The following is a 23421-nucleotide window of genomic DNA, read 5'->3' as shown; positions in this document are numbered from 1 at the left end:
CTGGTGTGCACGCATGCATAGGATGACAGACATTACCTCCACGTGTCATGGGCATTCTTGGTGCAGAACATTGTGCCTTGTACACATGGTGCTTTTTTGGGTGGTATGGGAAAGCCAGGAGCTCGGGGAGACGGGTGCCTCCTTCCTGGGGCCACCCTAGCCTGGGTGATGTGCTCCAGAGTTTGCAGTCCCCGCCTTCTGTTCTGGCTGGAGCTTCCCAGAGATGCCAGTGGACAAGCCCATGGAGAGCACATTACAGCTGTCTAGACATCAGCCACACTCCATCCCGCCAGAGATTTCATTTGTGGTAGAAGCGGGCTCTGTTCCATGAGGAGGTGTAATATGTGTGGAAAATATTATTATAGCAAAATAGCCTCCTTTAATTGACTCTAAATTTTGCAGGATTCCTTTCTAGGTTTGGGTAATCCTGCACTCTCCAGAATTAATGAGCTGACATAGCACTTCTTCGGGTTTGGCAGCCTGACAGCTAATTTAGAACTCCCTAAACTCATTTCACTAATGACTCCCATTTGTTCTATCTCAAAGCCTGGAAACAAATGCAAAATAGCAGTGCCATTGTCCCATCTTTAGCAAGTCATTCTTTCCCCTCAGTATTTCTGGCACCTTAACAGCAAGCTGCCTTGGGAAACCTGATTAACCCTTTTCCTTCCTAGAATAGTCAAAATCAGTTTTGACCTCCCTCCTGGGAAGATCAGGAAGAAAAAAACTAAAGTCATTGTGGCTGGAAGCCACAGAATTAACCTGCAAGAAAGATGGGAGATGTAGCCCAAGTAGCAATTCGGGTTAGTTAAATATAGCTGTATTTCCACAGGCTGGACATTGAGAAACCTGCTTTTCTTCCCAGGAACCAGGTATGTGTAAAGGGGCAGTCTGTCTCGGTGCAGCTCAGCCCCATACTCCGCATGAGCTGTGATTTGCTTTGTAATTTATTCTGCTGAACCATCAGGATGGCTGTTTCCTATTTAAACGACGAACGTATCGCTGCCTCCAGTCTCTTCCCATTACAGTTTTGACATGACAACAAGACAAATAATTTTTTTAAAAGACCTTTTATCTTCTAAACCATTTATTTTCACTTACTTAGCCCGGGGGCAGAGCTGACCTCAGCGTAAGGGATGATCATTCACCATGGCAGCTGTACAGTCATATGGGTCCTGGGGACTGGCCTGAGCCAGAGAAGCCTTCGCCGTCCAGCTGCTGTGTTGTGGCTGGTTTTTTCCCTTCTTGCCCAACATCCCCTGATTGTTTTATTTTTATTTTTTTTTCCTTTAAAAGTCTCCCCTTCTCATCTGCAGTGGGGCAGTGGGAAGTTTTCGGCTGAAAGCCGGCGTGGGGCTGAAGGGAAGGGCAGCGCTCCTGGCCGCCCTGTTGAACTGTAGGCAGGGCGGCTGGAGCGGGAGGTCCCAGGCTCTGCTGGGCAGCGAGGAGCCTCGGCTGCCCTCGCCTTCCAGGCGGCTTTGAAAGGTTCTGCAGCCATTTGCAACGTGCTATAAGCATCTCTTACGAACCATCTGTACGTTTAAGACATATATATTTTTTATTCTGCCCTATTCTGTGCCTGTGACAAGGGTAAGGGAAGGCTCTGCTTAGGTGATAAAGTTTGGGAAGAAAAATCCAAGCCTTTGTCTTTTTCATTCATGACAAACCTGTTTCAAACAATGTATTTGTTGCCAATTTCCTTTACTTTTGGTTTTGATAGCCGCAATCCCAAACTCCCACTGTGGCCAGCTTCACACCTGAGGTTCAGCTCTTTCTGCAGCAGTCCTTGTTTTGTACCTGTAGTACCAGCAGAAGCTGTTTATTTTTCCTCTACACTACAGTGATTTTTGATTTCCTTACTTCTGGACCTTGAGATAGCTTAAAGAGCCCTGACTTTCACAGAAAAAAAAAAAAAAATCACCTTTTAATATTGTGTCCAAACTTCAGGTCTCCATAATCACTGCTCAGGGTGCACAAAACATAGGCCTGTCTGTCAGTAAATATTAGAGACCCAGAAATAACGAGAAGTAATTTAGAGGTCTGCTCATAATTTGTCATTTTTAATTTCTGTGTGGAGTGGAAAGTGAGCTACAAAGTGAAAAATCTTTATTTTCATGCAAGTCATAAAAGGGTTTTTGTTAACAGTTTGTGTGTGTATATAATTCTGTGCTGTGATTTAAGTGTTCCCATTAGAAATGCAGAATAGGAAATAGGATCCCATCTGTGAGCAATTTAAGAGGAAGTGAGACAATGGAGTCGATTGCTGCTTCAGTTTAGATAATCAATACAAATATTATTAGTATAGTGATTTATCTTCTGAGACACTTTATGAAAATGTGAATGCCAGACCCTGAAGACAGGTCAATATGATATTATCTGTTCCTGCCTTGCTGTGATTACGTTTTTTTCCCATGAAGCTCAAGCAGCTGCTTTGCTAAATGTTCCTCCCTAGCTGTGATGAAATAGTGGAGAAAAAAAGTTAGGGCTTCTCTTTCTCCTCATGACTCAAAATGCACTGTACATATTAGTACAAAGTTTACTTTTATCTGAAGTTTGTATGAGGGGACTGCTGGGTGGATACTGGGAGGTGATCTTTAAGGTCCCTTCCAACCCAAACTGTTCTATGATTCTCTGATTCTATGAAGAAGTTCTGGAGGAAGTGTGCATAATTTAAAATATATTTCTAGGCCATGAGTGATTCTGTGCACAAATACTGAGAGAGCTCCTTTAAGTTTACTGCAGTTGTTCTATGTTAGTGTCCGTTATCAAGCTTTGTATTGTGGTATCTGAGTTTTTCACATATCTAAGCATTCAGCCAGTCATGAATTCAAGCTGGTTCTTGAGAAGCAATTAAAAGTACCCTGTGAATAGGCTAGTCTATATTTCTGGAAAGGGTTTTTTAACTCCTTTTACTTTGGAGAGGGGTGAAGGAAAACATCATCAACAAATTGTCTGGTAAGTTTTGGCTTTGGTGTACTTTACCATGCATGTTGTGAAGCGGCCACTGAGATTTGTCCTTCATAAGAAACATTTTGAGCAAATGAAAAATATCAATAACCCTGTTAAGAACATGCCTGGTTAAAGACAGGGTGGAAAATTCAAAAGTTGTTGTGTAAAGAGCACACTTCTGCTTGAAAATAACATGGGATCTTGCTAGGTTGTTCTCTGAGAGACTTAAAGTCAGTAGCTTGCTTTGCTGGAGGCTTAATGTTGGTGGCGTTAGCCAGGTTGCTAAGCTGGAGCATCTTCTGCACTCCACTTTGCCCAGGTTAGGTGGTGGGAGGCCAAGGCTGGACCCTCTAGGCAGTGGCGAGAGAAGGACCTTTGCTCCTCATGTATAATGAAGTGGCAGGAATTTCATCCTCTCAATCTCCTCCTGTTCCTCCCTTATCTCCAAAAAGGGTTACACCATTCCCTCACCTCGTAGAAGTGCCTTCAGGATAAAAGTATTGCAAATGGAGAGATGCTAAAGAGATGGTGGCAATGAATACCACATCAGTAGCCTGGTTAGAAGTAATTATTTGGTGGTTTTAGATGCTGTGAGACCATTCCTGTTTAAGATTGGGGTTTGCTCAAGCAAGGTTTTAGACTTTATAAAAAAAACAAGGCACTTTAATCGCACGTATTTCACCTCAACTCTTTTAAAAAACAGATAGTCAGAAATTTCTGCAGCTGTGAGGTGGAGCACAGCAAACATTAACAACGCCAGTAGCTTTGCGTGGCTGTCTGGAAGAGGAGGGAAGAGCCTGGTCCTCTACAAAACTGCACTGAGCCTCAGGCTCGGTGGAAAGGTGAAAAAACAATGAAGCTCCAAAGAGGAGAAATTGCTGATGCATGACGCTTGGAAATCTGGAAGAGTCCGAAAAGTGAGCTGAAAATACCCCCCAAAAATGACTATCTGTGGCTTGAACGAAATAGTGTCCGATCAGCATTCAGAAACCGCTGAATTCAGGCTGTTCCAATACTGGCATTTTCCAGACTGCCTGCCAGTCGGATGCAGAGGAGAACACGTGTAGAACGTCTGCGGTCTCAGCGCTCACAAGAAGGGGAAGGCGAGCTGGAAGTAAAGGCAGTGAGAAGGCCCAGTAAAAAAAACCCTATTTTTTCTTACTATGAGGAAGAGAGGGTTATTGGGGTTGGAGGGAGATGGCCGCGTGGCTACACTGTGTGAGCATCCCTTGTAATGAGCTGTGCCAACAATAAATAGCACACGCTTTGGTCCCTGGTGAATTTTAAGTATTTTCTGAATGCCCACAACAAGACAATTCATGCTTTTATGGTGACATAGGAGCTGAGACCTAAATGTCTCCTGAGCTTTATGTCCCTGACTTCTGCTGTAGTCGCTCTGGGGATGTGCATGTCCTTTGCTGATGCTACCTGGAGTGGTTGAACTTGGAGAATCACTGGGTAGTGCTCAGATTTATTTTGCCATTGTCTCTGAGAGCTGAAATGAGTGCCTAAAAGGCCTTCTCCTCCTCTGCATTCACATCCACCAAAAAGGGGGCCTTTCTTCCCTAAGCAATAAGAAAAACATTCTGCCATCTGCCGTGACCCTGCCTTCTTCTAGCTGTAATGAGTTTTGGGTCTTCTCCAACAAGCAGTTTTCCAGTGATCACAACTGGACGGCAGCTGTGCTGGCTGGAAGGATCTGGCCCCAGGTAGTGCTGTGGAGAGGAGTTCCTGTTCTCTGACGCTGCCTGGCTGCTTCTGTTCCTCATCCAAGAGCTGGGCTGGTGGGACAGAGGAGGAGCAGATGTTGTGCCTGAGTGGTGTGATGGTGACGCAAGCCATTGGCGTTTGAGCATATGGCAGGCGCCATACGCTTGTGATCCTGGCTTCAAGTTGGCGCGGCTGGTATGGTTTGGTTTATACCTGATGTTCCCATTGGGAGGACAAGCAGGAGAGGAAACAGGTGGTTGGATGTGAGAGGGGAGCTCTAGCAGGAGGGGACATCACCCACAGCGACTGGTGGTGGTGAAGACTTCAATGTGGAGAAGCAGCAGGGAAGGGCTAAGAATAAGATGGCATGGAAACACTTCATAAATCTAAAAAAATAATATCCACATGGCCTCAACACTTGGCCAGGGACAGTCATGAGGCTTACAGTGAGTCCGTGCCCCCATGTGGTGTGGGTGTGAGGGGCATCCTCACCACAGAATGCCCCATTACTGCTCTGGTAGATTTTTGCAGGGGCGAGTGCTGAAGCAGACTGAGGGGTGCTTTCAGTTCCTAGTTTCAAATCACACATTGTGGTGAGGTGGAGGGTGAACTCCATAGCTGCTGAAAGCTGGTCTTGTCGTATTGGGATCAGTGATGTTGTCCCAGGTTCCATCAGCAAAGGAGCTTGCCTAAAGGTAACTTCAGTATAAATCCCAAATAATGTTTCTGCTGGTTGCATGGAGGGATCACACGGCTGGATCTCTGTTACAACTGAGGCCTGATTATCCTCTTTCCTACACTCATGAAACTCCACTGACTTCAGCAGAGCTATTCCTGGAGCTCCTGTGTGAGACTGAAAGGAGATTAAGTGCCCAGCAGTGCTTCCCATTCCTCCTGTGTCTTGCACCTTTGTTAAGACCTTGCATTTCAAACCATTTTAGCCGGTGGGAGGCAAATCAAAGCTGTTAGGTTTTAGCCGGTGACAATGGTAGGGTGCTGCGTGGTGTGTCCAGCCCCTTGCCTTTGTGCAACGTTTGCTCAGCAGTGATTCTTGCCTTGAATTGGTGATTCATTTGCTTCTGCATCTGCATTTGTAACCATTTTTTTAAGGTTAAGTTTGTGACTGGTGACTCATTAGGAGTAAATAGGCAAAAGAATATTGACTTTACACCTGCTAATTTGGGGGTGCTAACAAGCAAATGTAAGAGCTGTATAGTTGCTGGGTAAATTGTTCCACCTGGTGGACCGGAGGAGGGGAGATAAAAAGTATTGCAAAGAAACTGCACTTTTGTGTCTAGTTACTGGCATTAGTTGTTCTTGCAATCATAATGTGCTTGGGTCAACGTTTGACGGTCACCATTGCTGTAACCTCTTTTGAGCTTTGCTAGGATTTTGTAGCACTGGAACCATTAGACCTGTGTGGGCATGAGAAGAAGCTAAGATCCTAATTAGAAGATGCTAAATACGTTCTCTCAAGAATGAGGTGCCCTTTATGGTGGCTGGTGGAACAAACCCTTCTTCCTGCAGCATATGTGAGTGCGGGGTGAGAGATGAGTCAGGATGTGTGTTGCTGGTGGTGCTGGCATGCTGTGTGCGTGCTGCACTCGGATAGGGAGTTAGAGACATAGAGCAGCTTTCATGTAGCTGGTATAGGTGCTGACAGCAGCACACATCAGCAGTGTGGGATGCCCATTAGGTAAATGCAAATCAGTGCGGCTCCATGGACTGTGGCTGCAGGGACGGCAGAGGTTCATGGTCACGGCTGTGGGCAGCTTGTTCCTGCTGAAGTCTGTTCTCAGTTTTGCTGGTGCTGGAGCCCAAGACACCTGCAGATGTGTCTGGCCCTCTCCAGCCACCTTTCTGATGCAGTGACGATGCACCCTTGCTTAAATCAAGACAAAGGTGTCAGCTTTCTTGGGAAGAGCAGAGAAGCTGGAGCACAGCTAAGGAGCAATGGTCTCTAGCCCTGATGGTCCTGCTCTGGGCAGAGGCTTGAAGTGGATGACCCTCAGAAAGCCTTCCCATCCTGAATTATTTTGTGATTTGGTGAGCATTTTTCAACACTGATTGTCAGAACAGAACTGTAAGATAAAGTTGTCAATGATCCCTTGCTTTGAAGGCAGTGGTTCTCCTTTGGATATATTCAGTGGGACCCTTAGGAGGTGCCTTTTTGTGGTTTGTCCCTCCCTTTTCTCCTTGTGACTTTTGTATTGGGTTTTTTAAGGATTTATATTATTTTAAAAAATTGGATGTAGGCAAAGTTTTCCATTCTACCACTTCAGTCTTTCTGCCCTTTTGCTCAGCTTGGGGTGTCCTACTTATATTTGTCAAGATGATACCATCTGAGCAATGGTACATGAAATGTAGTTTGTCTTAAAAGGTGGAGTGGAGAGGCACACTTTGTACCAGTGCAATAACCAGTTACCATCTCTACTCCTTTCTGGACACTAATCCAGTTTACAGCATACTTTGCATGGAAGGAAGGAGTCCCCAGTCCTGCTGTATCCAGTGTCAGGCTCCCTCTCACCGGCTCTCACTCTGGGGCTGTGACTTCCAGCCTCACTCCTCCTCCTCCTCGGTGCCTGACCTGGCTGCAGCCAGTATCTGTCTCTCAGTGGGAGGAATCTGAAGAAATGCAGCAAACTTCAGCTCCTGAGGCTAAATTGTTGTGCTCTGTAACAGCAAACTGTGTTGAACTAATTGAGCTTTAAATGTACCCTGATCAAGCAAATACATTGATTTATTTTTTCCTCTCTTAGTGAGTGTTAAGGAGCTTCCAGCTTGGTTTCCTCCCCAACAACTGGATAACTCATCTATTGTGTAGTAAAACTGATGGGCAGTTTTGACCTCTATACAATCCTTTCAGTATGTTGAGGGAGGAAGGAGTTTCTTATACTCGTATGAATGTTTGACCACTTAAAAAAAGCAAAACAAAAAAAGCCCAACCCAAAACCACACACAACAACAAAAGATGATCCATTTTCTCTGGATGTCTTTGAAAGAAGCTTAGTTTAGAGACAGACTGGAGAGAAAGGCTATTGATTTTGTTTGACCTCCAAACAGACTGCGGTCAGTATATTTTCCCTGTTGGAAGCGGTTCAGGGCTCTGAATTTCCGTGTCAGCGTTTGTATTCTGAAGTGCACTGGAGCTTTTGCTGCTTCTTCAATAAATAGCAAGCTGTAGGCAAAGAGAATGCTGGTATATATGTATTTCCCTCTGGATCTGCCCTTCCTTTCTTTTTCTTTCCTATATAACTCGGTCATATTGCTGGGTAAGCGTTTATAAGTCCTTTTCACTGAATGTCATGCAGGTTAGTGGCTTAAGCCTGGGCTACAAGCAACAACAGTTTCATAATCCCTGTCTTGCTTTTTCCGGTGCCAAGCCAGGTCTTTTCCTAGCCTCTTGCCTGCACCAGCACTGGTTGCTGTACCTGGTGTGAGGAGAGAGATGCTTTCCTATACTTAGTGATAACCCCTCTGAAAAATACCATCCCCTCTTCTACCCTGGTTATTCTCGACCTTTCCATAGGAAACCCTTCTTGATTTGCACTTAGTCTACTGCAGTGAAATAAAATATTCTGTTTGGTGACTCCCATGTTACTGAAAACGCTCTGCTTGGTACAGAGCGTTTGCATAGTTTTGGAGATGTTCTTGTAAAATGGCTTGTGACAACTGATATGCCCTCTCTCTGGCAATCACCTATCAAAGAGTGGCTTCAAGGGATGGAAATACCTGCAGGATATGTTGATTGTCAGGTTTCTAAATGAACTTCTCAGAGTTCCTTTGAGATGAGCAGTACCAGTTGGCATCTCTCCATGCCGAGGTGTTGACTGTGTTATCTCCTCCTAATTTAACAATAATGCTTCACACAGTGTGTTTTTGGTTTGTATGCTTCTGCCTGCACTGCGGCAAATTCAACACAGCAAGTTTGCTGCTGTTGGCATATCAAAGGACCGCCTGATAAACCTGCCACGATGTAATCAGGCTGTGGGCAGAGGGTTGCTGATGCTGGATAACTGTTGCTGAGCTTCCCTTTTGGCTTTGGCAGCATGAGCTTCATTTCTAACCTACATGGACAGATGTCCCTCTTGGTCGTAATGCTGATCCCCTCTTTAGAGAAAGGGTTGTTCTTCATTGCCACTGCCAGTCTCATGTCTGCTTTTAGCTGTGTTTTGGGTCAGGGTGAAGCCTGCTGGTATGGATGCGTGAGAGTCTGCAGCATATGTGGTCTGCTGACAATTATACAGCATCAGTTTCTAACTTAAGTGCTTAATTTCCCAGAGACTAATAGCCCACTGTATCCTTAAAAAATAATGAATGGTGGAAGATGTATGTGTGCAGCCTGTGCCAAGTCAAGCTGAGGTTGCAGCCTGCATCGCGTGTGTAACTAGTGACTCCCTAGAGCAGGACTTTAAAGGTTCCCCAGAACCTTTTCTTGCTGTCTTTAGCCCAAACCCCCCTCTCCCTACATCTGAATATTCAATTACATTAACCCTTTGCAAATGGCTCAGCAAACACCTCTGAGAGTGGTGAGAAAGCGAGACGTAACTGTTAAACCTCTACACAAACATGAAGGCAAGGAGCCGATGGAGGGAGATTGTGGGAGGTGATGGACTCGCTCCACAGGATCCCCCAGCCCGAGGCAGGGTGTGAGCCTGCCCGGCAGAGCCCACCACTGCTTGCCCTGTGGATCCCCATGGCTGGAGCTGCTGGAGCGGGGTCCCACGGGTGCTGCTCCCCTGCTGCCCAGCCACACCGGGTGCTCATGTCTACGCCAGCTACTGGTGCTACTAATTATCCCTCAGCTGCAGTTCCCAAGGCCTGCGTGGTGAGTGGTCCCCCCCATTTGCACTGGGCTGTCGGGCAGAAGAGGGCAATGCAGAGGGGCTGCCATGCTGCCTGGGACGATTTAGTAATAGTTATTACTAATACAGCAGTAATATTTGTCAGCCTGCTACTTGTCTTGGGAGTTAGTCTTGGACTTGCAGTCTGAACACAGACTGGTCTGTTTAGGTATTACCCACCTCAAGGTTATCATGAAGCTTTGTTAATTAATAAGCAGAAAGTTTTGCCAGAGCCCTGAACAGCAGATGATGTATCAGTAAAACATGTCATTGGAAATACAGGTAATCACTGGGAAAGCAGCAGTGCTATATGTTGTCCTATTGCAGTGGCTTCCCTAGGTGGTCTCCAGTACATTGTGATGGTGGATCAGGAATATGACAGTTTCTTGTTAATGACCTAAATCAAAAACTAAACGTGTAGAAAAGTAAGGATGTCCTTGTGTTTTAAGTGCCTGTAATCTGTTTCTAAGAGCTGGATACCAAAATATCCCTTTGATTCTCAAAGGTAATTGTACCTCTTAATTAGCTGGAGAAAAAAAAACCCCACAGCCTGAGATCTTGCTATATAAATTATAATTAACCCCTTGGCACTGGAAGTTGAGATTTCCTGCCCCCGAGCACAAATGCAAAACGCATTAGCAGCACTTAACGTCAGGCACTCTCGCCCACCGCAGCCGAGGGGTCAGCTCGCTACCCCATAAATACTGCTGCGCTCCCAAGCTGGTAGGAAAATGGCAGGGAAGCCACGGAAACCCGAGGGGAAGCACTAAATACACCATTTGAGGATGTTTGACCTGGGGCTTTTTTTTTTTTCAGAGCTGCAAATGCCCCAGCAGGAAGGACAACACAGAAAAAAAAAAAAAAAACCAAACCCCGGTGAGGAGATAGGAGCAAGGAAAGGGACACTTCCTGGCGAGCGGTTTTGTTAGCCGACATGGCTGGTTGCTTCGCCGTGAGAATGGCTCTCGGTGCTCCCGCCTCACACACCTCCAGCGAAATAATTGTCTGGTGCCAGACACACTTGGCTGTGCCTGTTGTATACAGAGCACGCCAGGCAGGGGCCATCGGCCACCCACTGCTGTCATTCACCAGCATCCTGCTTTTTTGTCTCCTTTTCATTCGTGCCTGTTGGGGGATGAGCTTTAACTCTTCACACCGGAGGTGGACCTGCCGTGAAACACCAGGCCGGGGCAGCTGGAGGCAGGGAGGGGGGCAGCTGGAGGCAGGGAGGGGGGCAGCGTGGCGGTTGCTGTGGGGAGGCTGGCGGCTGGCCTGAGCCTGCTCGCACCTGTGGCTCTTCCCTTCCCGCTCCCCTGATCTACAAAAGGTCTCTGCTTACTTCATGACCTCAGTGGAAGGCCAGGCCTGGTGGGCACCTGGATTTAGGGAAAGCCATCTGCTTTCCCCACCAGGAGCTTGCAGAAGCTCCTTAGTTCAAGGTAGCTGCTTCCTTTGCTCCTTTGGAGTTTTGGAAGGAGAAACGACTCTCTTCAGCCACGGCTCAGTCCCAGGGTGGCTGCAGCTCTGCGCTGGGCTATAAAGCCCTTGCAGATAAGGTGTTGTTTGCCAAGGGCTGTCTCTTGCCCCACAGGCTGTGTGCCGTGTCCTCTGACTCCTTCGTGCCAGTGGCTGTGGCGGTGAGGGGTATCGGTGGCACTGGCAGCTCCTGCAGCAGCTCGGTGGTGGCAGCAAGCGTGGGGTGACTTGGCCACCTTGGCAGATTTCTAAGGTGGTTTCGTCCTCCCGCAGCAAAGGTGAGGGGCAGCCCTGCTCCTCGGGCTTGGCATGGAGATGTGGCCATCAGGACTACCTGTAAATAAATATTTCAGGTCTGCTGTGTATAAATAATGGTGGGGAGTTTCCTTCTCCTGTCTGCTCCAAAGATTGTAGAGGGAGATAAAATAGGAGGATAACAAGGTTTCCTGGTGGGAAAGAGGGACATGCTCACTGGCATGGAGTAGCGACTGCTGGAAGGAGGGTTTGTCCTTTGGTTTTTGTCCTTTGTCTGTATGACTGAAGATTTTAAAAATGAATTATGTGCTGATTAAAGAGCTGGCCAAAGAGCCCTCCAAGCTAAACGAGCTCTGTTTATCCATGTTAGCATGGGTACAGGCAGGACACCTATCGCAGTGGCATCACCTGCCAGTGTGGCACCCACTGCCTCAAGGGACCATCTTCTGTGTACATGCACAGGGCCATCCCTCCATGGTGGAGAGAGGAAGGAAGGATGCTCTAGAGCAGGGTGGAGAGAAAAGGGCTGAGAAAATTCTGGATGGAGATATGGGGCTGAGTTTGAGCTTTGTAGGTGACCTGGGTCTCTAGATAAACTGAAACTGGGATAAGTAACAAATAATATAACACAAATTTTACACTGTCATTGCTGATTCTTTAAACACAGAATACCCCCAAATAAGCTATAAGAGATATTGCCTCTTTTCTTTGCTTTCTTCTTGTTCATAATGCCACAGATGGAGGACTGACTTAGTTCTGTGCTTGATTTACTTTTTATATTAAGATTTAACATGGGATCTCCATTTCTGAATCCAAACACTTATGGTTTGAATGCAGTATTATATTTGAGATTTTTAAAGTACCTTTATTAAAACATAAAACTAATTTTACAGTTCTGACAGGTCTTATTTAAATACCTAGTGCCAGATGCCTTTTGTCCCAAATGACTCTAGGGAAAAAAAAAACCCCACAACTTTTAAAACTTCTCATGCAATTAAAATACAGTAAAAGGCAAGTAAATAGTCTTACCTATGGTATGGACTGGGGGTAATAGTTTAAGAAAAGCCCTGTGACCAAATGTATTTCTAAAAATAAATACATGAAACCAAAGGTGTTAAAGGCAGAGTTAATGTGACATCTGATTTTTTTGTTATTTCTGTTGCTGCTGCTCTGAGAATAGTTGGAAGAATTGTGCTATGTCTGTAGGGAGAGACCTTTTCAAAGGGACTGATGCAGAGGACCCTTCTTCAAGGTGCTTCATCTTAGGGACTTTCTTTGGCTGCAGCTGGTTCCAGAGGATGTGTCCCCCCCGCTGGTATAGATCACCTCTTGTTCACCTCTTTCACCCTTACTCCAAAATAGTCATACTTTCCTTATCTAAGAGTGACAATTTTCTATACTTCACTTAATAATATGTTATCTTTTATTTGGCAAAAGTGAGCTTCAGCAGCACAGGCATTAAGAAGTAGGGTATCTCTGATGTTTGTGTCCATTTGTAAGAGCCAACCCTGTTTAAAATCTTAAAACACAGAGGAATTTTCCCCATATGCCAGAACATTTTTTCTGGTAGGTTGCACTCCTGCCTCTGCTCTTCTGGGTTCCAGAGCCACAAGAATCCCGTTGAAAATACTGGAGTGTCTTGCAACTTTATTTTCAGCATATTTTTTGCTCACTGGAAGAAGGGAAAGTCATACTGAGCTTCTTTGAGAAAATGTGTGAACATGCTTATATTTCTATCCATATAATTAATTGTCATAATTTCAACTTTTACTGGCACAGAATAAGAAACCTACTTGGTAGAATTTAACATCTTTGTATATCAGGCATGGCTGATAATCTTAATTCAGCTAACACTGTAAATGCTTTATGCATTTCTCCTGATTAGCCCCATTTTGGAGCACTCACAAATACAACAGTGGAACCTGGATGGACTAACTTTTGGAGTAAGTGAAACCATCATGGTGTTGGCATGTGGGAGAGATTTATGTGTTTGGGATTCCTCAGTAAGACGATATGGTGATGCTAACATCACACCTACTTCATTGCTGAGGATGAGCAGCCAACCACCAGGTTGCCCAAGAGAGGTGGGTGAGTGCTTCTGAGTAAATGTGGTCTGTCCTACACTTCTGGCCACATATAAAGCAGCTTTGGAGAAGCAAATAGTACATGGGGTTCCCATACTTGTCATTCTCTGTTTATTGTTATTTTTGTGTACATCAGTATTTTTATTGGGTTCAGCTGAGACTGGGAACAAGAGAGTCAAAATAACTTAGGCAGGGTTTGTTCTTGCGGTAATTCTAACCCTCTGTGGGACAGGAAAGGTTCATGCTATTTCCAGACCCAAGAGACTCCAGTGCCTTGGATACGTTTCAGCTAGGCGCTCAGGGCCAGGATCTGTGGTCCTTGTCTGTCGGGCTTGACTATGTCAGTAGGAGTTTATTCAAATGAGAATGATCAAAGACATCAGGGTTTGGTCCTTTATTTTTCATTTTAGGTGCTTTTTCAAGCATAACAGAGCTTCTGAACTTTTTTGAGGCTCATCCTTCACTAATTCCAGACTCGGAGCCTGGCAGCTTGTCAAGCAGTTTTCCTGCCTCTGTAGAAATACTGTCCACTTGAGCTGTGTTTGGAGGCAGCAAGACACCCTGGTGAGATAGAGGAATTTCTGTGCTAACATTTTTAACGTTTGTCTTTCCAGGCCTACTTCTTAGTCATTGCAAGTTTGCAGGTGGCAAAGTTCAGCGCAGAATTTGTTCGCTGCCACTCCCCACCCAGGCGCTTTTAAAGCACACAACCTATTGCCTCCAGTTTTACTAAATCTTGTCTAAATAAGCTTATTCATCACCATTGAAGCAACTGCCAAAATATTTTTAGTGTTTCTTATGGTGAATTATGTATAAAACATCTGCAAGAAGCCAAGTCTGATTCCCTACTGCTTAATCCTGTTTTCTTAGATCTACAAATGGGTGCAAATGGCTCCATGTCAGAATGACAGTATTTTACATTCATTTTTCACGTGGATAAATGATGATCAGACTCTGGGTAGTGCAGACTTGGGACAGTAATATGTTACTTATAATTTTAATGTCCTCAGATATTTTTTGTTTGTTTTTCTCAGAATCACAGATTCAGGGATGTATTAAGTTTTTGTTTAAGTTGGGAAGAATCTCTAAGACCTACCTTGGTATTTATTCTGGTCTTACATCAGCTAAACTGGCAAATAATTTGCATATGCTTGGATTGATAAAAGACCTCAAGTTACTGGATTTTCATTTAAGCTGCTCCCAAGATGTCGTGAATAGAGTTAGTTTCTAGGGACTGTGTCTGGAAGCTTTGTCATCCTTTAGGAGCCTGGGCAGTCCTGAGAAGAGTACTTTTTTTGTTTCAGAATCTCCTTTTTTCTTTGAGATTGCCATAATGCCATTTGGCATAAGCGCACCTCCTACAGGGTGGGGAAGCAGGCTGTCACCAAGATTGTCCCTGAGATGCTTGGGGAGCACCAGCAGCTCAGCATCATTCCCTGGACGTGTTTTATTAGCCACCACTGAACTAACTGGTAGGGGAATTTTTTTTGGGTGGGCGTCCTTACGGGTGAGACCACTGTAATGGTGTGACAGGCTTAAGTAGTGGAGGTTTCACTGGTGTGCAAGTGCTATTTTATTACCCGAGTATCTTGGTCTGTGCACCCTATGGGGTTAACTGCTGTGGCAGTGTGTCATGCTGGCACATCTGTCCTGGGCTGGGTACTCAGCCTGGCGTGGTTGGCACCAGTGTGGATATTTCCCCATGTCTTGGCTTCGTGTCATGTAGACGTGCCCAGTGAGTGCCAAGGGGATAGCTCAGCATCCTGGAAATGGGACAGGATGCCTTCTCAGTGTGAGATGGTTGTTTGCAGATGAGAGTGCCTGAAAGCATCTCCTGGAGACTGAAGCTCTTATCAGCTAGTGCAGAAGCGAAACCCAGAGGAAGGTGTCCCAGAGTGCACCAGGAAGAGGAACATTAGCCCTTGTTTCTCTGTTAAAAATGCGGTGATCCTGCAATTTTCTCCGTCACATCAAGGCCTTGGGGCTGTTGCAGGTCGTCAGGGTGAGGAGGCAGCCCTGCAGAGGGCTGGGGAGGGGGGAAGCTTGCACCTCCCTGTCCACAGCCATGCTCCCAGCGTGTTCAACCATGTGGCTGGTGGCAGAGGCAGGACCCTGAAGCCATATAGGGGTCTTTATCAGCACTCGAGGGACTTCCGATGTGTGTGAAGACCTTTGTGTGAAAGTATTTGCAGGATCAAGTTGCTGCAGTGTAAGTGCCTTTGAGGTCTTTGCTGCATTATAGATTTTCTTCTGATGTCTCCCATGCAAATATTTAACCTGTCTGGTTCCTGAGAGCTACTAAGGCTGTTACACAGGTGGCAGGTTGTCTCTGCAGCCTTTCCTTTGTTCATGCAGAGCCCTCGGTCCCGTTCCCCTTCCCACCCCAGAACTGGGCAGGAAGAAGTGCTGCAGGGGACACGGCATGGTGTGTATTGATGTGTTGGTGCTCTGAGCAGCTTATGTGCTCCAAAGCATGTCTTTTTCCCTAACTGCATCAGATGACTAAGTAAAAGATGTGATGTTTAAAACAAAACCTCATTTAGAGAAACAGCATTTTTAAAAGCCTGGGTTAAGAGTGGGTGTGCTGCTCCCTGTGCAGTCCCCCTGCTCTAACACAGGGTAGTTCCCTTGCCTGTGCAAAGTAGTGGCTTAAAAAAGAAAATACCTGGAGCCTGAATGTTGGAGCTGGTCTTACTCTGCCTCCCCATGACCATCCCTTTTAATAATTTTACATACATATCCTATGCTCACTCAAGACAGACTCGATGAGCTAATTACAGTGGTATGTGGGTCAGAGCTCTGGCCTCCTGAGCACCAGCCTTGTTGATTTTGGTGGTTACTCCTGATTTGCACCTGAATAATTGAGAAGGGAGTTGGGTTGTATGAGTTATAACTATTTAAAATGATAGTTTGGAGGAATATACAATTGTGTGTGCAGACAAAACTTGAGGATGCAGCTTAGATTCCCTCACTTGTTCATAGCCTGCAGGCCTTATTAGACCCTCCAGACTTTACCTAATTTTGGCATTATTCCCTCGTCATTACATCATGAATGTGGAGACAGGGTCATTCTCTCCTATGCTGTGGTCATGTAAGGGATTCACATGGTTTTGGTAGGGTGTAGACCATGTTTGAACAGGTTTCAGCTTTATTAAGCACCCTTGGCCAAGCTGGGGTTCACACTGGAAGATTCACTCTTACCAGATGGTAAATTTTACTCTCCCATCAGATGCGATATATGCTGTGAACTATGGAAATGTGCTTTGTCTTGGTTCATAGCACCAGAGTAACTAAACTGGAAAGCCACTCTCCATCACAGATGCTGTGATCCCAGCCTCAGTGTACCTGTACATTCTTCTTCTTCATTAACTGGAAATGGATTCAAGTGCTGAGAATGGTTTCCCTGACTTTATAATTGCATCGGAAAAAAAAATGCAACAAAAGCAACAAAATCTCTGTCCCTTCTGAGAGCGTTTACCCCATGAAATCTGTTTTAACTGGCCTGCTTCAAGATGCCCATGAGCAGTGTAAGCTATAGTTTCTTTCTCTCTGCAGTTCCTTTTGCAGGATTTTCACCTGAAAAAAACCCCAACCAAACAATGATGGATAGACTCAAAGTATCCAGTCCTTCTGCACTTTCCTTATGTTTTCCCCTTTATCTCTTTATTTATCTGAAATGGGCTGGTGCTTAGGATTTTGTGATAGGTACATGTAAACCTTACACTTCTCAGGTGCCCTCTTTCTCCTTTCTTTCATGGTGCTTTTCTGGCTCCCGTCCTCCCACTCCCAGGAAATATTTGAAAGATAATTTGGCATATTTTCTGCCACCTTCACATATCTCCCTGACTTCATGTTTTCTTAGCTGGAAGATAGCTTTTCAACATATATATGTAACCCTTTTCACCTAGACATGTGAGGAATTCCAATCTCTTCCAGTGGGAGTTTTCAGGAAGGTTTAGGTTAAATGGGCCAATAAGGCAAAAGCATGTAGCAGAAGATCTCACCCTCTAAAGACATCTTTTCTCTTTCGTTCTTTCCCCTCCCCTTCCCTGGAAAATATATCAGAATATCTAGCTGGCAAAGAATTTAAACAATAATACCTGATCTGAAGGCTAGAGTGCAGGGCTTTTGAAAATAAAGATTCTAATCTCTCTGTGGTGTATCCAGGGACTAATGGAGCTGCAGGTCAGGTGTTCTGAGCAGCAGACTGCTGTGGGGACTGCTCTGGCTTGGTGGGGGCTTGTTTTACCTGAGTTCTAAATGGGAATTCTTTTGGATTTTCCCTGGTGCTTTTGTTGTGGCCATAGCATCTTTATCACAGAGATGAGGCAGCAAGGCAAGTCCAGTTTACATTAATTTAAATCCTATTGGAGGTGACTGAGCTTTTCTCCTGCTGCCTGTGAGTGGGCTGGGAGACCTTCTGCTGGGCCAGCCTCCATCCCCCAAAAACTCTTTTTGCAGTGTCCAGGGCTGGGATTCATCCCATCTGATTTTAGCTGACTAGATCTGTTGTGCAAGGTCCCTGTCTGGGCCCCTGAGAGAATTTAGGGAGATGCCTGTTGTAAAAAGGAGAATCAGCTGTAAGGGGTGCCTTAGGCTGGAAGCCAACGGGGTTATGAACCCAACCTTAAAGCTACACTGATCTCTCTTGTAGGAAAGGAGGTCAAGGATCCCTGGAAAAAAGAACATGTTTCCAACATCTTACAACTCAGATTTTTCAGAAGTGGGTGCCTATGGGTAGCCTTAGCTTCTACTTCGGCAGCTGGGGTCGCAGTGAGGAGCAGACAGCATCTGCTGAACCTATTTCCTTCTGCTCCCCACTTGGAGACATTGGGTGCAGGACGATCTCTGGGGCTCCCAAGCCTCCTCGGGGCGCTGGGGTATGTATTTACTGGTGTGGGCGTCTCACTGGATGCTTGCCCATCCGCCGCTGCTCTGTGCTGTGGCACTAGCCCGGGAGGGATCTCAGCACTGGCGTACCTTTGCAGCCTGCAGGAAAGGTGACTTCCATTTAGTTCTAAATTATGACATTATTTTATTAGATCTTTAAACTTTATTTAAATTCTTTATTTAAAAAGGGGGAGGAAGGTATCATATTTTAATTAGTAGCGGTGTCAAAGGAGACCTAGATTAATTATTTGAAATCACTCCATCCAGATGGTTTTAATTTTCACAGCAGGGAACCGGCATCTTTTTAAGGTGATATTTTTCAAATTAAAATCAGCTTGGATATTACTCATACTGGCTGCAGAGCGAGGGGGTGGGGAATGCAGGCCGGCATGCCCCGTGTTTGTCCATCTGAGCGCGGGCAGCCAGTGAGGAGGACCTGTGTTGGAGAGGTGCAGGTTGCCAACTCTCCATCAGGACCGCAGCTCAAGGCTCTTGCGTTGGAGTGTTTTATCAATGTTAGCTCCTCCTTTGGCTGGCCCAAAGCAGTATCTGGTATTCAACATTATTCTTAGCAGCTCTAGGCACAGCACTGAGACTGGAATGGACAGGGAATGCCTTGCAGCTTAGACGGGAGCTTGCTGTGTCCTGTTCTTGCCTGTGTGCAAGCTGTGGAGCCCTCGCTTGACCCCTTTAGTGGGTGGATTCGACACTGTACATCTGTTGGCAACTCCTTGGCGCTCTGGGTGTTGACTGTGGTTCTTGGGCCAATCTTTGGGACCTTTTGTGCTGGCTCCATAACCACCCCTCATGTGCAAGCTGTTGCTCTCTCCCTCTGAGACTGACCATTAGTCCTCTGCTTATGTGAGAGGAGGACCTTTCACAGGCATCTATTTAAAGATGGTCATATTTTGGCTATTCCCTTGTCTATTAATCCTGTGTTGCATCTGAGTAGCCTCCTTGAGCTTCTTGGAGCAGTAGGCCTTTACCAAGTTCTGTACCATGTTGGTCAGCCGCCCCTTGAAGACCTGTCTTTGACCCTGTGCCATCTTTCTCCATCCTGACTTGGCTCATCTTGATATCCTTTCTATGATGGGATATTTCTGTTTCACGTGGCCCTTCCTCACTTAAGTGGTCAGTGGTTCGATACCACCTTGGCAGGTGGGGAGAGAAAGCCTGCAGAACCCAGTTATCACTTGCAAGATGCTCTCCATCACAGATACCCAAAACCGTGGTGCATTTCTGAAAGATAAATACATGTATTTATGCGTGATTGCAAGTAATGTTCTGCTATAATACAGGTGTTATCCCACTTGCTGTCAGAAAGAAGTTATTCTTCAAATATCCTCTCTGATAACAGGTTTAACAAATATATCTAAATAAATGTAAGCAGCTAGTAACTGGAAAATCCTGAACTTGCATATGTGACTGAGCTGCAAAGGGAAAACCATTTAAGGCCCTTGTGAGTTGAAGGTTTGTGATATTTGCACTGCTGCAGAAGCCAAAAGTTGATTTTACAAGTGGGAAAAATATTAATGTGTTTAAATGAAACAAACTCCTATTTCTATTCCCATGGTAAATCCTTACAGTGAACATATTTGCTCTTAGAGGGTTTTAAAGTTTGAAATATGAATGCCAAAAAGAATGTGACTTTTTGCAGCACAGATCAAACATTCTCCAGAGTTTGGCAAAAGCCATGTTTCTACAGTAAGGCTCGGGTCTTACAAGCGTGAGTATTTCCAGAGCAGGACCGTGGATTTGCACTTGCTGACACTTACACATTCTTGCATTGTGTTTTGACCATGTCTCGCTTTCTCCCCCTCCATATCAGAGATGGATCTGAACCAGAATGTCCAGTCTGCCTGTTCCTGCCTCTCCAGGGAAATTCCTGGAATCTGAACCTCGAGCATGACTGGAATTTGTGTTTAGATCAGAGGCAGAATAAAATGCTGAATTTGGACGTGTCTAAATTTTCAAGATGATGATAGCATGCTACGCATCTGGGTGGCAGCTCAATCACTTCTCCAAAACCACCCAAATTGTGTTAGGGCAGGTGTTTTATGAAGATGCAGCAGAAATCTGCCCTCTACCGTGGCTTCTGACAATGCTGCAGGCCAGCGCTGGCCTCAGTAAGCCTGCAAGGTGCTATGAGACTGGCCGTTATTTCTCCCAGCTAGAGCAGGACTCATGGACTTGGACTGTCAGAAAGCCATTAGTGACCTCCTGGGAACATAGCTAGACACACTGAGGATGTCTGCAGGGAGGGTATTGATCAGACAGAACAAGCAGCACTGAATTTCTCCCCTGCTAGCTCTTGTGGTAATCTTCAGGAGATCACTGTGATGTTTTGCACCATGAGCGTGTGGCAATACCACTTCTGTGTAGTGTTTGAGGGCTGCTAGCTGTGGGGAAAAGACTTTCATTCTTGTCACGCTAATCTTTTATCTTCATGAGAACAAAATCCATGTTCTTACCTTCCAAGAACCCTCCTGCAGCCTAAAGGAGAGCATTAGCAGCAAGCTTTATATTGCTGATGGGGAGGTGGGGTTGGTGTGGACAGATGGAGCACACACGTGTTTATGATACTCTGTGCTAAGCTGGCATTAAATCTGGAGCCTCTGCGCAGGAGACGATGGAGACATGTCAGACCTACACCTGCGACCAAGCCTGGAGCTCAGCCCCTGGGTGGTTCCATGGGTGGTTCCTTCATGGAGCATCCCAGCGTGGTGTGGGTCAGGTAGAGGTAATGGGACAATGCGCTGATGAGCTTCGCACGCTCTGACTTAATGGGACCACATTGATAAATGCTTTTTTTCTTCTTCCTTTACAAGCCCAGCTTCTAGTGGAAACAGACACTTTTGGCAGTCAAGTCCGGATCAAAGGGAAGGAGACAGACTTCTACCTTTGCATGAACAGGAAAGGCAAGCTAGTGGGGAAGGTAAGTGTTTCCTATTAATTCATTTGTAACATGAGTGTTACCTTTAGCAGCCTCCTCAAGGCTGTAATGATGTGTGCGAGCTTCGCCTGTCAGCCTCAAATGAAAAGCAGGATGGAGGGGATGTGGGGCTTGCAAGACCCTGCCCGAGCCCTCCCCCACATCCATAAAATTTAGCTCCTGAGCCAGCCCTGGGATTCTCTGATGGCGCTTCGGATGCGGATGGGTTTGCGCTTTACAGTTGAGTTAAGTTGACATGAGGTGTCACCTCAGCATCCCAGCGTCGTGGCCACCTCCACAATAACTTTGTTACGTGATCTTTTTATGGAGGGAAATTCTAAATAAAATGACAAGTGGAGCACTCTGCTGAGGAGGTTGGTTAGTGCTGGGGAGGTTAGTGCTGGGGAGGTAGGCAACATAAGGCCCCTTTCAGCAGTGAGCCAGGGGATGGTGTGGCAGAGCTAATACTGGAATCCGAACATTGTACTGGGGCTGGGCCTCACGGTTCTAGCGTTACAGGAATATTTTATTACTTTGGATCCCTGCACAATGGAAGCATGTAACAAATTACAGCGTATTCACCCATCTAGCTTAACTTCTTTGCTGAAGTCATATTTTTTATGTATTAACTTGTTTTTGTAATTTAGGCAGTTCTTCTGTATTGTTGGCAAACTTAGAGGCTTACTAACCAGGCAGGAGCTTGCTCAAAGCTAAAATATCACCAAAAAATAAATGTAAAATAAAATACCTCAGCACTCAAAAATCCCCTCCTCCACTGCCTGCACTTTGCACCACCAGAAATTAAAATCTGGTTTCTCTGTGGCTGTGAAAAAGGGAAGCTGAGTTTTGTTTTGAGTCAACACAATGAAAGCCACGCTCCCAAACAGAAACCAGAAACCAAATTGCTCTGATGAAACATTATTTACTTTTGTGGTCCCAAGAGTGACACTTGTGGGACAAGTGCCTTCCCCAGAGGATCCCTCCTGCCACTTTTGTTTTCCTCACGAGCAATGCAGATGCTTCTGTTGAGACTAAGCGCAGATCTTTCGCAGGCAGCCGCTAGCCGTGGCAGCCTGCCTGACCCACTGCGGAGCTGCTTTGGCAAAGCAGGCAGCATCCAGGATGCTGCTCGACGTCGGTGGGGACTTGGAAATCGATGCTCTGGGAGGACTGGACCAAAGCGACTCAGTCTCTCTGCTTCCAGCACTTCTGTAGTGCAATACGGCTCTGAATGAGACACTGTTGCTTGATACTGGACAAGGAAATCTGTTTTTTAACCAGATTTAGACCTCTCACATGAATGCTTTTGAAGATTGTACTGAACACAAACCTGTCCTTTGAGTATTTTTTTTTTTGCCACAATTTTCCATCCCTTAAATGTGATAATAGTATTTTTCCCTGAAATGTTATGAGGATGATTTTGTTAATGTTGATGAGGTGCTGATACCACAGTAACGGAGACCTTAGAAGCAGTCAAATTAGAAAGGGTAAAATGAGCATGAAATCTTACCTTTTTCTTTAATAGACCTTACCCCAGGATGGATCAGCTGTGGTCCACAGTGCAACACACATCCTTTCCTGGTCTACACTGAGTGTCCAGTGAAGTCAGAGGCTGTTTTTTAAAGCATATAGTATATTCTGGCAAGATTCCTGCCTTGTTTTGGCCCATTAGGCACCAAGGCAGGATAGTTCTTCAGCTTGTCACCTTTCATGCAGTGTAAAGCTTTTGGTTTTTTTTTTCTTGATGTGCTTTTCATAAAGTTAAGTTGGCAAATGGTTTGTTATAAAAAAAGTAAACAAATCTATTCTTGTAAATATGAGCCTTCCCACATCAGACTGCTGACAAGTTCACAAACCAGCCGACCTGAGCAGGAGTGGGTACGGAGCATGGCGTTTGGAAGGAAAATGTTCCAGACTCTTTGCCCATATTAACAGCTTCTCATGAGCAAAAAAAGAAAATAATAGCATGTCTTCCTGATACCAAAAAGTGTGGTTTTAATTAGTATCATAGTTTCAGCTCTTTTTGTGGCAAGAGTTTGAGGGAATGCTTTTTAGCTTGAATGCTCTAAACAGCTAGTAAACCCCAAGGAAAACATTAGATAAAAGTTACGCCTGGGCTTATACAAATATTTAAGTTCAGTCTGGGGGTGGAGGGGAAAGAAACCCATAAACTGATTGTTTCACAGTTGCCCCGGTATGTTCATTTGGCAGGAGAGGAGCCATGGGACCAAACTGAATCTTTTTCTCTGCTCATTTCCTATTGCCTTACACTGCATAATCC

The 23421-nt window shown here is 45.4% G+C and overlaps 1 protein-coding gene across 1 annotated transcript in view; it reads left to right on the top strand.

Moving 5' to 3' along the window:
- Positions 1–23421, top strand: part of FGF18 (fibroblast growth factor 18) — a 72939-nt gene that overhangs the window by 33133 nt on the left and 16385 nt on the right. The window contains exon 4 of the mRNA XM_074916021.1: positions 21037–21143. Within this exon, the coding sequence (XP_074772122.1) occupies positions 21037–21143 (107 nt within the window). The remainder of the gene's footprint in view (positions 1–21036; positions 21144–23421) is intronic.

This window comes from Athene noctua, chromosome 12 (genome assembly GCF_965140245.1).
Source record: "Athene noctua chromosome 12, bAthNoc1.hap1.1, whole genome shotgun sequence".
Lineage (NCBI taxonomy): Eukaryota > Metazoa > Chordata > Aves > Strigiformes > Strigidae > Athene > Athene noctua.
The sequence above is the reverse complement of the archived record's forward strand: the minus strand, read 5'-3'. Positions and strand labels throughout refer to the sequence as shown.